At 35.7% G+C, this 16,120-nt stretch overlaps 1 protein-coding gene across 1 annotated transcript in view; it reads left to right on the top strand.

Moving 5' to 3' along the window:
* The first annotated feature begins 639 nt into the window (after positions 1–639).
* LOC126162635 (uncharacterized) overlaps positions 640–16,120 on the top strand; it is a 134,632-nt gene continuing 119,151 nt past the window's right edge. Inside the window, exon 1 of the mRNA XM_049919266.1 lies at positions 640–818. Coding sequence (XP_049775223.1) covers positions 693–818 — 126 coding nt within the window. The 5' untranslated portion in view covers positions 640–692. The remainder of the gene's footprint in view (positions 819–16,120) is intronic.

Here is a 16,120-nt window from a genome sequence, read left to right on the forward strand (position 1 = left end):
GTATGATCGGATGATCCATAAATATGTGTTATGAGACGAATAAAATACAATTACAAAATCAACACATAACTCCAGTAATGACACATCATATCGAGTAATATGTACATTCTTTAAGAAAAAGGAACTTATATTTTACAAATTGTCAAAATATAGGATGACAATTTTTGGAGACACAAATATTGACAAAAATTTAACAACGTAATATATTAAGATCACTAGACCTATATCGTGTTAATGATTTTCCTGCTGCAATCTACGAATATCTTTCATCTGTTCCATTTTGTTTCCAGAGAGACCGCAATCTTCACACACACCGTAGAACAGTAAGAAATCACATTAAATAACACAGCAAAACTTATATTCTGTCTGGTATTTTGTAGTGATTAGCAGAGTGCTCATGTAGATAGGTCTGAATGTATTTCATTGGGGAATTAAAAAAATAAAATAAAAATAGAACGGACTTAATATATAAAAAGTAAGAGAACCATTAGTAACTTTTTACAGTCAAATAAAGAACAGATTGCAAGCAATGTATGCGATTTGTAAGCATAACAGATTATATTGTCATTATTGTCTTAAAACGTAAACTTTGCTTTTGGAGCACACCTTCAAGTTAACCTTTCAGAAATATCGATCATATATAAATATCGATCATAAAACAGCGCGGAAAGTTTTTAAGTGAGTAGCGTGCTATGTTCAATAGGCGGTTTTGTCGACTGTGTTTGTGGAATGATCCGAAACTGGTACAGTTAAATCAAGAAGACGAACGAAACCATGACAACCTGGTACACAAAATCGAATTCTGCTTGGAAACCAAAGTAAGTGTGTATCGTTAATATACGTAACCTCTTTTATTAAGCTTCCTGGTGCATTATCCACTCTTGACGTTTTTAACCTGTTATCCATTGCATTATTATGATTTGCGCAGAAACATTGGTTAACGCTGATCTCGTTTAGTTACACGCAATTTGTTAATTTGCTCTTTATCATAACAAAAACACTGTAACAGTTAAATCAGCGTTGTCTGAGTCAGTGCTGCGTTTCACCAAGTAGAACTATTTCACACGCATATTCTGACGTCAAACCAGCGTTCTTGGTTGTTGCACGTTGTTGTTTCGTTCAAGACGCACGGTAATTAGTTAAAACATCCTAAGACGATGGGCTGCAGAACAAATCCTATTGATTTTTGTTTTTGTTTACACCCGATCAGCTGATCTATTATGCTACATTCTTAGTTACACACCGGAAGAAAACATTACCATTTTCTCGCTCTTTGAGATATGTTTACGGCCTTACTACATTTAACTTATATAGCATTACACATTTATTATTAATTACTAAGTTGTCGCATGAATCAGTTTCTATTTTCCGCTCGGTTTAGAAGGCTTTTCTGTTAATTTATAGATATTTTGGATATTTATGATTGTGATATTCTGTGATAAGAATAGCCGAGTTAATAATATACCACAATATTCGAGAAAGTCCATATTTGTATTTAAGAAGTAACAGATATGCTGTTTCAGCTTGTCAATTAATTACATACGTAGCTGTGTTTCTAATGAAGGAGTTGCTTCAAATAGGCTAAATGTTTTGCATTGGATGTTTGCAAAATACTTATGTTCTGGATGCCTACATACTTCATTTTATTGCCCAGTGGATTTGGATACCTATCAATAGATCTCTATTTGTAATGACTCATCTTAACCCTTGATTGTGTGAGTGGCTAAATAATTGCATGAGAAGAGTCTCATAGGGATGCTATGAGACTCCCACCTCAGAACAAATTATGGTGGATGTGGTGACACAGAATGGTTAAAACAGTATTTATTATGAAAACAACAGACTTCCAGGTTTACTAGCCTCACCCCTGAAGCTGTGCTCATAAAAATTAAAAAGTAATTTTAAGAAATGGCTTTACTTTTGTGTCCTAATGGATGTGACCATAGGAAGCATCGTTTGTGTGATCTTAGTTTTCACAAGCTTTAGCTGTTGGCTAGTAACTCCACAATGTGCCATGGCTTACAGGACATTTTATTTTTAGGTGTGGGTTTTTGACTTATTTCCAGAAGAGGATTCACTTTTTGCCATAGTTCCTTGAGAAAAATTCTTCTTCTGTCTTATATGACTTTGGACTAGATCAGCTTTACTGTGACAATAAACAGACAACATTTGTGGGTGCTACATCCATTATGTTTGTCAAAAGACAAAAGCCTATCTGCCTGCGTTTCTCTTACAGTTGTTTGTGCATTTTCATCTGGTAAAGACTCTCGGCTAGAAATTTAGTTTTATTTTTGGAATGCGACCAACGTATGCTTCTTTACGTCCTTCACTTGCTGTGGCAGTGGTGTGCAGAGAACTGATCTGTGGGACTATTATATTATTATTATTATTATTACTATTATCATCATTATCTGCATAAATTGCAGTAGTCAAATTGTCTTAAACCCAAATTATGAGAAAAGCCTTCATTTCTGGTGGAATTTGCTTATCATTCCCTTTTAAAGTTCCCATTGCTATAATCTTTTCCAGCAATACTTCTTCAAATAATTGAGCTCTTCTGAAAAAGATTATCCATTGTAGTATTTATTGACATTCCTGTCATTGTCTTTGTTAGCATCTTTACTGTGTAGTAGTAATTAATGCTGGTTTGCTTTGTCTTATCAGAATGTATCATTTTCTAAGATATGTTATTCTGCCAACTTTTCATTTATACTAGCACTGTACCTTTCCTAAATTAGTTGGTTCTTGATCTCCTGTAACATTCTTTTGCAGAATAAAATAGTCCCCTATATTCTCAGAGTTGCAATAACACTACCTGTTATTGGATGTGTAATGTTCACAGTATTGTGTACTCAAATTCTGCTGCATTGTGGTAGTGTTTTGTTCCACAGAGTTTGCTCATGATCAATAAAGAAATCAACATTTCTATAATCTGTCTTCATTGGGAATCAAAGAAGATGTGGTCTGATTATCCTGGGGACCATCAGTGTCATCAGTTGTCATTTTCATTATTAAGAAAGAAAAAAAAAGAAAAGAGTTTTAGATTCTTACCATTCAGGAACTGTAGATTCAAAATTCTGGTAACTTGCACTGAGTTCAGATGACATTATTTTTCTTGTAAGAGATAATATGGAATCCATGCTATAAGGAAATAATAAAAGTATCTTGCATAATTATGTTGTGCATGAAACTTAACTTACACTCATCTGAAACAATTTTAGTATAAAGACAGACACTTCCAAAAGGATACTCAGCTGTACCATTTGCAGTATTTACGACTTTGAACAGTGAGTTAAGATATGGCAACAGCTAATTGTTTGTAGTAATCTTGCCAACATAATGTGCCATTAAGATCGAAGATAAATAACGTATTAAAAATATGAATTGTTCGATAAGGGGTGTAAGATATCAATGGCATACATTAGACGAGGAGGATTACAAAATTAATGAACAATAATTACTTTAACTTCCATAAAATAATGTTTCCCCTAGATCAGGTCAAATCTATTTCCAAAGATTAAGCAAAATGCAAACCAAAATAAACATGTTTTATGTCAGTTTATTGATAAAATGGAAAGTTACCAGCTCTGAAAGACCCCTGTTATGCACGCAAAGGTTAAACAAAGGTCATACGTATTGACAGTTTGTGCATACTTACATTGTTAATTAGTTCATATTTTTAGATAATGTAAAATACCAAAGAAAGTATAATTTTCTTAAAGTCTAGAAGTTTTTTCTCTTGTTAAATCTAGGAATTAATTGAAGTTTTATATGTTAATAGATCAAGTAATTTATTTTCAGAAACCACAATCCATAAAATATTAATGTTGAACAGTATAAAACTGATTTTACACATAATAATACATTCAAAATTTGTCATATTATTCTACTTATCTTGGCGCACAGACTCGTAAGGGGGAAAGAGTGATTCAAATTTAATTCGAATTTCTCTCTCATAATTTACAAGGAAAGAATTTTAAACCTGTTCTCCATGTAGTTTCCACTTACCTGATACTTTGTGAAGTTATAAAATAGATTGTTATTGTTAAATACCCCTATGGAATATGACCAAAATTACTAATGCAGCTGTAATACTGGGTTAGTTTCAATAGCTTAGTTATTTACCACAGTTAAAAAATACCTTGAATAACAAATAATATCTTGTGTGATTATGCTATATTGTGACTGAATTTGGTTTGTTTAGTTGATAATATTGCAGCTGGTTTCCCTAAAACAAAGAACTTAAGAAAAAGATATGCCCTTGTGAGATAGGCAAGAGGATTAAATTTAAAATATTTATTAAAAGCTTTTAACAATATTTATAATGTGTAAATTAGAAATTCTAAATATATTAAAACACTTCTCTTCCATCAAATAATGACTGTTAATAATGTTGATATCATGACTAATTACTGATAGTAACTAGTAATTAAAATCAAGAAAGGGGAAAAGCATAAGTTAAATAGAATTTTCTTCTATTCATTATATCAGATCAAGATTCAGATGTGTCACTCACATAATTATATTGTTGGGAATAAGTTTGTGTCTTAGCTATTGAATCTACTACATACGGAAAGGATGATCATTATTTTATTAACTTATCCAGTTGGTATAACTACACAATATATGTAATGTCGTATGTTATAATAACTTTCTGTACACTTGAGCAATTGGTAATGATTTGAAGCTAAGATGCGATGGGATCAATTGAGTATTTGGTGGTACAATTAGTTGTGTAATACATATGTCCTTGAGTCATTTTATAAATTATCAGGTATGTAAGCTATAGAGGAAAATGCATTAGCTTCTTACAACTATAGTTTCATGACAAATTATATTTCATTCTTATTTCATACAAACAAATATGCAGAAGTTTCAATCAGTCCATTTCTATGCCTTTTTCTTTCTTGCAAGTCTCATTTCTGCAGTTTGTGCTGTATTGTAAGGTGAATGAATACATAGACACTAACAAATTTATGCATTGACAGTTTAAACTCAACAGGGTAGTGTAGTCATGAATTATATAGAAAAATACAGCCGTTCATTATAAGAGAAACATTGAAGATGACAAATGTACTCTATAATAAAGTAGCAGACCTGTATCAATCTGAATTATTGTTTTACAACATAGTGCTATAGAAATTGCTTTTTTTGCAATTCTTCTTCACGTGAATAGTTTGTATTCTCATAGTTATCTTTTCCAGTAATTCTCTGAAGATTATTTTAGATTGACACAGCAACTTTTTCTGATAATGGTTGTTTCTGATCCTGGTTATGGATGTGAACTTCCACATGAAAATAATTGGTACCTGTACTTTCATAATTATGAACCGAAGCTTAATTTTCTAAACTCCATATATGAAGACAGAAAACATAAACTATTTATAGGCATGTAGGATAATACTGGATGACTAAGTGATGTAAGTTATTTATCATAATTGTTTGTGCATAATAACTCCTATAATGGCTTTAGTGCTTATTTTGAAGTTTAAATATTTGTTTTTTGGTTGTTTGTCTAAATTATATTCACACAGAATAGCACACCATATAACTATTCGCATTTGAATAACAACCACATAATGGTGTTTTCACAGTACATCTAAAAGTAAAACTAAGTATTCTTAAAATCTCTTTTTTTCTTGATGGTTCCACTTCTTTGACTTTTCACCAATGTTAAATAACTAATTGCATACCAGAAATGTTATGTAAGACATGTTGTCTGTGCATCATCCTCCAAAGTATTTGTTCCACCAGTTTTTTCCAAATACTATTTACACTTCTTACTTTTTGGTTGTGATTGGGTTTTTAGTGTAATTAACCTTCAATTTCTTAAGTGAAAGTGTTATTTGTAAAAATAAAAAAAAAACCTGCATCTTAGATTAACTGTTGTATATTGAATCATTTCCAAAAAATAAAATACATCAGAGGAGCCAATATAGATCTGTGGGGGGTATCGTCATTGTCATCGTATAAATAACTAATGTTTGGTGAAATGTTTTTGTGATGGGTATATCCTCTGTTGAATACCGTATGGAGATGACTTGGACCAGCTGTAAGAAATGTTATGAATACTGTAATGTTATAACCTTGTAAGCAACAGATCTTGATCTGAGCAAAGCCTTTAGAGACCTCTTAGTTCCAGCCCACGCCGTTCTCCCTTAAGATCTAAGCATTACAGATGTGTTTCAGGTAGGCGCAGACAACTTTTTCACATGATCAGTAATTTGTGAAACAGTTTTGAGTTTTTCTTACTGTTAAAAGAAGACTATCAGATTTTGTATATTAATCTTTAAATTCCTGTGGAAAATATAGGTAAAGTCATGGCAGGTGCATAGTTTTGTCCACCTCCTGCGTTACTCCTCTGAACTCTATGAATTAATATAATGCATTTAAATGCAATGTTGTTAGATGTATGCAGAATTCCACAGCTAATTACTTTGTGGTTTTATTGCTTACTCTACATGCTATTGGTCTGTATAACCATAAGCATTTTGGCAGTGAAAAAAATACCTGCAGCATGATGCAGGCAATGTAAAAATAAGTAATACACATATGTCTGTAAGAAGTTGTTTATTTTATCAAAACAAATATTAGCTAGTATATTTCTCATCCCCCCCCCCCCCCCCCTTAGATATGAAAGTACATACATGTATTGTATAGTTGCAATAATTATCAGTTAGGGGAAGAATTAAAATAAGTTTATCAACTCAACCTAGGGTTCATTTGAACACCAGAATGCTGTAGTTATTAATAAACATAATGTTAGCTCCACATTTGAATCTCCTTACTCTTCCAGCTATAGTTTGGCTGTCTCACTCATAATATGCAATTTTGTGTGGCTCAATAGCCACATGCAACAATTGGCCGCCTTTTTGGTGACTTGCATGTCTGTAACTTAGCCCAGTTACACAACCTGGGAAAGGGGGCCTCAGAGTAATGTTTAATTTGAACCAAGTGTTGTTCCTTGTGATTCCTTACACTGTGAAACCTAAATTAAAGGCAGACAGAAAGTTTCTGTGGTATGACCAATATTTGATCTTGCATCCTATCAATTTCCAGCTGCTTGCTTTACCACTAGAAAACTAGGCCCAACAATGTAACTCACGGATATCAGCTAGAATACACTTTGTGATTTTGAATTCATCAGTACTTGCCATAAGTAGACATCAGGAATGAACATAAAATATCCTTCTGCTGGCCATAATTTGAATGACTGTTGTGGTATATTAACCAAGTCAGTCATCAGTCCATAGAAATAATATTCATTAATAAACTGTGGCATTCAGAAGTTTCATTAGCGTATATAAGAGTTTTTTTTTTTCCCAAAGTGTACTCACACTCACATAAAATACACTAACTCAAGAACTGTATTGGAAGGGTTATTAACAAATCATGCTGAGGCTATGGTATCATTTACATAATGTTAATCTTCTTAAAGTACAAACTTGGAGATCATTGTTTGATGCAAAATAGATATGAAGTGATTAACTTCGTTGCTATCACTTATTTAATCACGGAGACAATGAAATTTGCAGCTATTTCATGCTGTAGACAACATATTTTCAGGTATAGATGTAGGGTTTAAGATGCTAATCTCTCACCTCTCCTTGAATTCTCTGTTTGAAGTAGCCTACCCAAAATGTACTGAACTGAATACAGCTCATGACTATGTGTCACACCACAAATGCAAAGTCAGGACTCAATTCCTAGTTGGTCCTATGATTTCTTGCTGTAACTTGCTGCTGCGTTCACTTCTGGCCATGATTTGCATGTGTTAGAAATGCAAAGTTACACCATGATTTGGATATTATGTTAAACTACAGGCCCACCCATACATGGCTGGGTGAGAGATTTCAGAAGTTGGCATCAACTTAGGGAGTGTCACCTCTGGTAAGACCACACCTAATGTAGCACTGCAATATTCAAATTGATCTTTGAGTCGAGAACAGCTTAACCTTTTATTGTAATAAATGCATCATATTTACATCAGTGATACATCTCTCTCTCTCTCTCTCTCTCTCTCTCTCTCTCTCTCTGTCTGTGTGTGTGTGTGTGTGTGTGTGTGTGTGTGTGTGTGTGTGTGTTTGTTTTTTTTTTTTTTTTTTTGTAGTCTGACACTTATTCACCAATGATACAGTGTTTGGGAAAGTTCCTCATAAATTTCATGTATAAATGTGATAATCACAAGCTCATCATATTTTCTGGTTTCCTATGCCATTATTTGTTTGCTAACTAGGTGTTGAACAGGAGAAACTGAATTATGGCTGATTACTTTAGTGACAATGAGGTTCACAAAATAATGGTATTTTTTATAATCAGACATATTTTGATATAGTCCATATATAAAGATACCCTCTCAATCATCCCATGCAGTAACCAGTTCATTTGAATTGATACTTCTACTTTTGAATCAGCTATAAGGTAATTGGGATGTCTTGTTTTCCAGTCACAGTTTAAATTTGTGTGTCATTCTTAAATTAATATTTTAGTGACATATTAGTGAGTTGGAGCCTGCTGGTTTCTCATTGTGTTCATAGTGTGTGCCACACTCGCACTATTTATTCTACTGATCCCAATATCTGATGAATTTTTATTGACGTTCAGCCACTACATACTTCATGAAAGTAAATCCAGTAAACTTTTTTCTTCTCATTATAAGTAACTTCATCTATGCTGAGCAGAATATAATTCTTAAGTTTGTGCAGATACGTCTTTTTCCTGTCATGTAAGGTACCAATACAAGACACAAAAAAAAACTTTCTTGAAGTGTGATGTCACAGTTTCACTGTATAGATATGTGAAATAGATATGTAAAATATTTCCCATATGCTAGAGAACTGTTAAATGCTAATAGACTAAATCTAGTTATAGACTTTGTGTCATCACCAAAATCTCATGACTTATGAAAAGATGATGTCCTGTTTATTTCTTTTTTGAACCTGTATTCAACTGACTTTATGCTCAGTTGCTCTAAGCCATTCAGTAGAAGTCTTTACCAGTGGTGGTGCCACATGCATTATGCATATCATTGTCCATATTATATGGGCTGTGGGTTAGGTGTGACCACAATATTACACAAGATAATGTTAAAGTAGAACAGCAAATACATAGTACGTAAATGTGGGAGCAGATTCGGGAGATTAGCTTTTTTGGCCTGCAGGTATTTGTACAACATATGATAAATCAGAAATACTATGTGTACTTGCAGAAATTCAGAAAGAAAAGTGGGCATCAACTGCAAGATTGAGAACAACAGTGTATTCTTTCATGTATATGCTCATGTGGAATAGAATTAAAAACAGCTGCTGTCTCTTTGTTGAGTAGGCAGGGGGGTAGAGTGAGTGAGTGAGTGAGCACTTCTGTCATTACAGTGCATGTGGAATAATTTAGCATGTCACACAATGGTGATTACTTCAAATCTTTTACTACTTTCCTGACAAACCAACACAATATCAGCATACTCACTTGCAGCTTTATTTGGCCAGTTTGCTACTATAGCCCTGTTGGCATAAGTTGGTCCCCAACATTTGCAGAGATCTGTGCAAGGCAGCTTCATGCACCAACCTCAACCAGTCATGTAATGCATCTTTGTTAATGTGTCCATGGCAGTGCCCCAATGTTATCACAGCTCTGTAGACAGCTATTGTTGTCACCTGCAGGTATTGGCACTTACCATTTTAATGCTGGCAACAGTGCTACTAGTTATCAGGGATCTTCATATGCTGACTGGACTATAGGCACATGTGGGTCATTAAGTTACTCAAGAGTATGTCAAGAAGTATACCTTAGTTTTGTATGTGAAACCTCATATCAAAACAGCTGGTAAAACACACACACACACACACACACACACACACACACACACACACACACACACACACACACACATTCTGATTGAGGGTAAGTATGTAATACATTTTCAGAGTTTTTTCTCTTTCCTTTTTTTTAAAAAAAAATCATGCATTGTGTACATGTGTGCTGTAACTGAAAATCAGTTTATGATGTGAACAGATGACATTACACTAGGAATGAATTTACATCCCTTCGGATAACTTCACATTTGATCAATAGCTCTTCAAAGCAGTGTGATTTGAGCTAAGGAAAATGAAAAAGGAACTAATATTATTCGTCTTTAATATTTGTTGTGTGTTTTCTATAAAGATGCACCATATAGCATAATGACTTCTAAAGAAAAGAATCCATTTCATTAACCATTCATACAACTGAAGCTTCTTTTAAAAAATAATTGCGTTCTGATCTACTTACGTATTGTTTGTTACTAGTATTGTGTGTGAAGTTGATTTTCTGTATATAAGGCCACTATCAAGTGTTTGTTGGACTTCCACTTTTCTTCTTCTCAGCATCTTCTCTTTATGCATGCAATTAGAAAAGTAATTAATTCTGCACCTTAGTACATGGTGTCCTATCTGTCAGGTACTGTACTTATATGGAAAATGTGCCAATGGTGAAAATTAGATCACCATTCATAGGAATTTTAAAACAGAAGTTTGTGGTTTCATATTTAGAAGTTGTTTTCAGTACTGTGGTAGAAGTTTATTTCAGTCTTCCACACTATCTACTTTTCTGAATTGCTAATTTGCCACAGTTTTTCTGCAGTGTCTACATCATGTTTCAGATGCCATTGTCATTATGTTGTTTCTAGAGCAAGATAAAATCATGTGTTGTATAATATTTAAAATATGAACTGAAAACACTGTACTACTTGGTGGTTTACTCTCCAGCTTTGTTAGCTCATTTTATTGTTCTTAATGCTTTCATTTGCTAAGTCCCTCTATTTATGGTGTTCAGCAATTTTAACATTGGTATCCCATGTGCATTGATTGTAGTGTGTCAATTTTTATCGTATGAGAAATATGTAGTCAGGAAGATGTTACATCCTAATTTATGTTCCTCCATGTCAGTCCTCACATCTTTTAAACCTTCCTACTCTTTTTTAAAATTTGCCCTGCAGTTTCCAGTTCTCGCAGATTATAGTTCAATATCAGATAAGAAAGGGGAAAAAGACCTTTTAGATGCTCATTTCTCTTGTTCCCAATCTCAAATCCCTGCAGTTCACTGTATTGTGATGGAAGACATGATACTACTGTTATAGCTTGCAAAATAAAGAGCGCATCTCTGAGGAAAGAAGGATGTAGATAGAATGCCTTTTAATCAGGACAGTCCGTTGTTTTATAGATTACTCTTTGAACATAAGGATACAATGGACATGTAATCCTGTCTACAACAGAAAATGAACAAAAATGACAACGGTAAAACTACACTTACACAAACAAATTTTACAGTGCTTTTCTTTGAAATGAAATGAGCGTATGGCAAATTGCCCGGGAGGCCCCATTCCGGGAAGTTCGGCCACCAACTGCAAGTCTTATTTCAGTCGACGCCGTATTGGACGACTTCCGCGCCGGTGATGAGGATGACTGGGTGTCAATTGACGATGAGGACAACATAACAGCTAGCCCACGAGCGGAGAAAATCTCCAACCCGGCCCGGAATCGATTTCCTTTCCTTTGGTTATTAAGAGAGCAACTAGACTTTCCACAAATAGGTCGGTATATGGTGTGTGAAATAAGGTGAAGAGAAAAAAGATTTTAACTTAATGAGATACATGTTAGAAGCAAGAGACATTATTGATAGAGATACAGAGAAAAAAATATTTAAATAAATGCAAACAAGTAACAAAGTTACTATGTTGCTAAAATAGCATTGCGAAGCAACAATCTAATTGTTGAGTGGAGGAGAAAAAAATTGTCTCTGTTGAAGTGAACTTTTTAAATACTGAAGACTGGACTATGGGGTGGATGCCAAGAGCTGGCTCGAAAAACTGGTCTGTGAAGCAAGCGGAGCTTAAGTTCTGGACGAAATTGACGCAAGGAGATTATCACGGCCATAAGAACCGAGAATTCGAGAAGTGGTTTTCGGAGATGATGCTCCCAAAATCTTCCGCCAAAATCTATCATCGTTAGGGACAGTGCGTCGTATTGTCGGCAGGTGCACCAAACACCTACTATCCCAGGGTGGAGATGATAGAATGTCTGCGAAAAAGGAAAGTTAAATGCAATGACAGCATGACAAAGGTTGAGCTGTATGCTCCTGTGCAGGCGAATAAACCGAATGAAAAGACGTACGTAGTAGACGAACTGGTTAAGACTGCAGGTCGCGCTGTGGTTCGCTTACCGCCGTACAATTGAAACTTGAAGGCAACTGAACTTGCATGGGCGAAAATTAAACGGTACTGAGGGACCACGACGTCTCTGGCGACATGTCTGCAGCCAATCTAAAAAAAAAAAGACAGACGGTGCCTTCAATTCTGTCATTCCAAACGACTGGGAAGGGTAGTGCAGAAATGTGCAAGAGATAGAGCATGATTAGAGGAGGCGCGATGGCGTAATGGAAGTTGCAGTTGACGACATTATAATACGTGCTAATGACTAGGGAGGACTCACACATACACAGCGGAACATGAGAGCTCGTCCCGCACGGACATAGCTGATAAGTACACGTACACGGCCAAAAGTTACTAAAATAAATCGCCAAACTATTTCATGCAGTAGGCCTACTTAAATCGCGAGTGTGTTACAAATCTCATAGAAAGTTTGAAGTGGGACACACTTGCAGATAGACGGCGCACTAAGCGGAAGGGATTGCTCACTAAATTCCGAGATACGAGGATGTAGAGCATATATTATTACAACCAACTTTCAAATCGCGCAATGGTCACCTTTCAAAGCTAATGTAAATTAGAGCTCGTACTGAGGCGTTCAGGCTGTCGTTTTTCCCTCGCGCGATCCGTGAGTGGAACAGAGGGTGGGAGGGGGGATATGACTTTGGCGCGAATTGTGCCCTCCCCCACACACCGCTTGTTAGCTAGCAGAGTATATATGTAGATGTAGATATTGAATTAAATGGGTTTTCTATCATAAATTGTGTTTAGCTGTAGTTTGTGTCATTTCTGATAACTTACGCACTTCGTCGCGATAGATGTCTTCATTGATTTTGGAATTCACTTTTATCATGCTTCAGATCTGTTTTCACTGAAACGCGAACACGGGCATAGGCGGGCTGCTGTGCGAGAGGGAAGCGGGGCATGTCCCTCCGCACCGCTCTATGGTCGTCTCGTTTGTTTACACCCGCTGCCGACTGCAACGATTTAGTGTCCGGGTAATATTTAGTCTGTTGTTTACAGTTGTCGAAGTTATACGTGTTTTCGAGTGCTCTGCGAATTTGTGCTTTCGAAAAACGTGGACCGAAAAACTTTTGCTTGGAAAATGGAATAAAGTGCAGCAGCGACTTCGAAATTTTATCTGTGGCTTTGGACGAATCTACTATGACAAGAGTTCACGAGTCGCGATAGGCACAACAAAAAGATTCACACAATTATCTCTCACGCAAACGCAATTTTCACACATACTCAGCAGTCTAAGAGAAATGAAATCACACTGAGACAGCAGACGTGTGTGTGTGTGTGTGTGTGTGTGTGTGTACACTGCTGACAAAGGCCTTAATGGCCGAAAGCTATAATTGTATGAATCTCTTTGTTATGTCTATCGCGACTCAGCATCTCCGCTATATGGTGAGTGGCAACTTTCCTTCTCTCGTATTGTTACATTCTATACTGGATTTTCCATTGTTTGAAGAGTTCACGAGTGGTATAAACGTTGCAAAGAGCAAAGTTCACGAGTCGTATAAACGTTGCAAAGAGCATCGAGAAGACGTTGAAGAAAATGGTTCTGGAAAATTTCCATCACCATCAGAGAGGTTGCTGATGATGTCGGCATATCCTTCAGCTCATGCCAAGTAATTTTTTCAGATGTGTTGGACATGAAACGTGTAGAACATTGCGTAGACATCACCCAGAGGTCGACAACGAAAGGTTATAACAGGTGACAAAACATGAGTATATGGGTGTGACGTCGAAAGCAGTGCTCAGTCATCCCAATGGAAACTACCTGAAGAGCTAAGACCGTAAAAAATTAGACATGCTTCGATCACTTGTGTAGGTTCTTCCCACAATTTTCTTAGATTACAGTGGAATAGTGCATTATGAGTTACTACCTTATGGTTTTATGGTCAGTAAGGAATATTACCTAGAAGTTTGCAGGGAGCTCTGTTTGCAGGGAACAACCTGAAGAAAACGGCGAGAGTTGTGGCAAAACCATTAGTGGAAACTGCATGACGATAAGGTTTCTGCTCACACCTCAACGCTTGTTCATGATTTTTTGCGAAGGAAGCAAAATCATTATGTTGTCTTGTCCACCATATTCACCGGACATGGCCTCTTCAACTTCTTTCTATTCCCGAATCTGAAGACAACCATGAAAGTTTGTCAGTTTGCTACCCTTTGTTCTTGACGCTGAAGAGAACCGTGATAGGACGTCGTTTCGCCACCACCGATGAGATAAAAACAAAAATCGCTGAATGAGCTGAACACCATAATGTAAAGTGGATGTCTTATATCTGAGGGGAATTACATTGAAGGGGAAAAAGCTGATGTTCATGAATAAGTAAAGATTCTTTAAGAAAAATAAAAGTTCCCATTACTTTTTGATCACACCTCTCACCTTTTTGTAGGAGGCTGTTGTGTTACATGGTTTCGTGAAAGTAAAATATTTTTTAAAGATAAGACTGCTTCAGCTGTGTGTGTTTATAAGCACGACTAGTTTCTCAGCATTTTATCTGCATCATCAGGTGTGATAAAGTCAAAGCATGGTCCAATTGAGAAAACAATTTGGGATCACCCAGCATTCATAGTAATCAACTTTACACTAAGTAGTGGACGACAGTCATAAAATAGAACTCTCCCATGATAGAAAGAGTACCAGTATCTGGTGAACTGATGGGTCCTATATACTGAAAAAGAGGTCAGAGACTTCATATGGTCACCTATGGGACTATGTAAAATTAAGCTGTACCAGTCCATCATTTACCTAAACAGCTCAACTGGCAGAAAGCAAAGCACTGGTTTGTACACATCAGCATGTGCACATGGTGGTAAGTGCCACCCCTTATCATGTGGCTTTGCAATGTGGTGCTTTCTGCTGATTGTGCTGTTGAGGTTAATGAGGGACCAGTGCTGCTTAATTTTACACAATTCCATTAATGATCATATATGGTCGAGTTTTGATCACTTTGTTGATTTTAATAAGATTTTACACAGTTTACGTTTGAATCTACTAGCAATTTAGGCTAATTCTAAATTTCAAGAGCTGTCTAATAAGAGATTGACAGTAATGTCAGAAACAAACACCAACTACTGATAACAGATCAGGGAGGGATGTTGCTGTTGTAATTCAGAATGGATCTTATATTCAGCAGTATATATCAAGAATATATTTTCTGACATACAATTAGGTACATGACACTAAGAAGATTTGAAGGATATGGATGGAACCATTTATTTAATGTTCACCAGAAAACATTCATAATTTCTGTAACTCGTAAACATCCATAACAGAAAATTGTTATTAACTAATAATACAAGTAGATTTTACATATCTGCCCTTGATGCAAGGCATTCTTGCACTACAGAAAAGACATTTTCTACAATAAGAGAAACAAAGGAAAACCACAAAATCTACACTATGTAGTATAACCAAGGAAGCTGGCAGAAAAGGGACAGCATGCAAACTGACATAAAAAGAGCAGTGTAAGGTGCATGACTAAATGAATCAAAGAAGAGATCAACATTATTTTCTGATATATTATAAACTGATTTGAAGTTTGCTGACACAGCTTGTTATAGGAAAAATCAATGGAATAATGGTGCCTTTGATGGATGATTGACTGACTCACACATGGAGAAGAAATATTTTGTGTAATACTGGTAACCTACTTGAAGTTTTCTGAGGTGATTTGGAATTAAAGACAAAGAATGGCATCTTTGTCCACAGAAAACTGTAAAATAGTATTATTATGTTTCCAGGGTTCTTTGTTGTTGTGGTCTTTAGTCCTGAGACTGGTTTGATGCAGCTCTCCATGCTACTCTATCCTCTGCAAGCTTCATCATCTTCCAGTACCTACTGCAACCTACATCCTTCTGAATCTGTTTAGTGTATTCATCTCTTGGCCTCCCTCTACGATTTTTACCCTCTACGCTTCCCTC

The sequence above is a fragment of the Schistocerca cancellata genome, chromosome 2, assembly GCF_023864275.1.
Source record: "Schistocerca cancellata isolate TAMUIC-IGC-003103 chromosome 2, iqSchCanc2.1, whole genome shotgun sequence".
Lineage (NCBI taxonomy): Eukaryota > Metazoa > Arthropoda > Insecta > Orthoptera > Acrididae > Schistocerca > Schistocerca cancellata.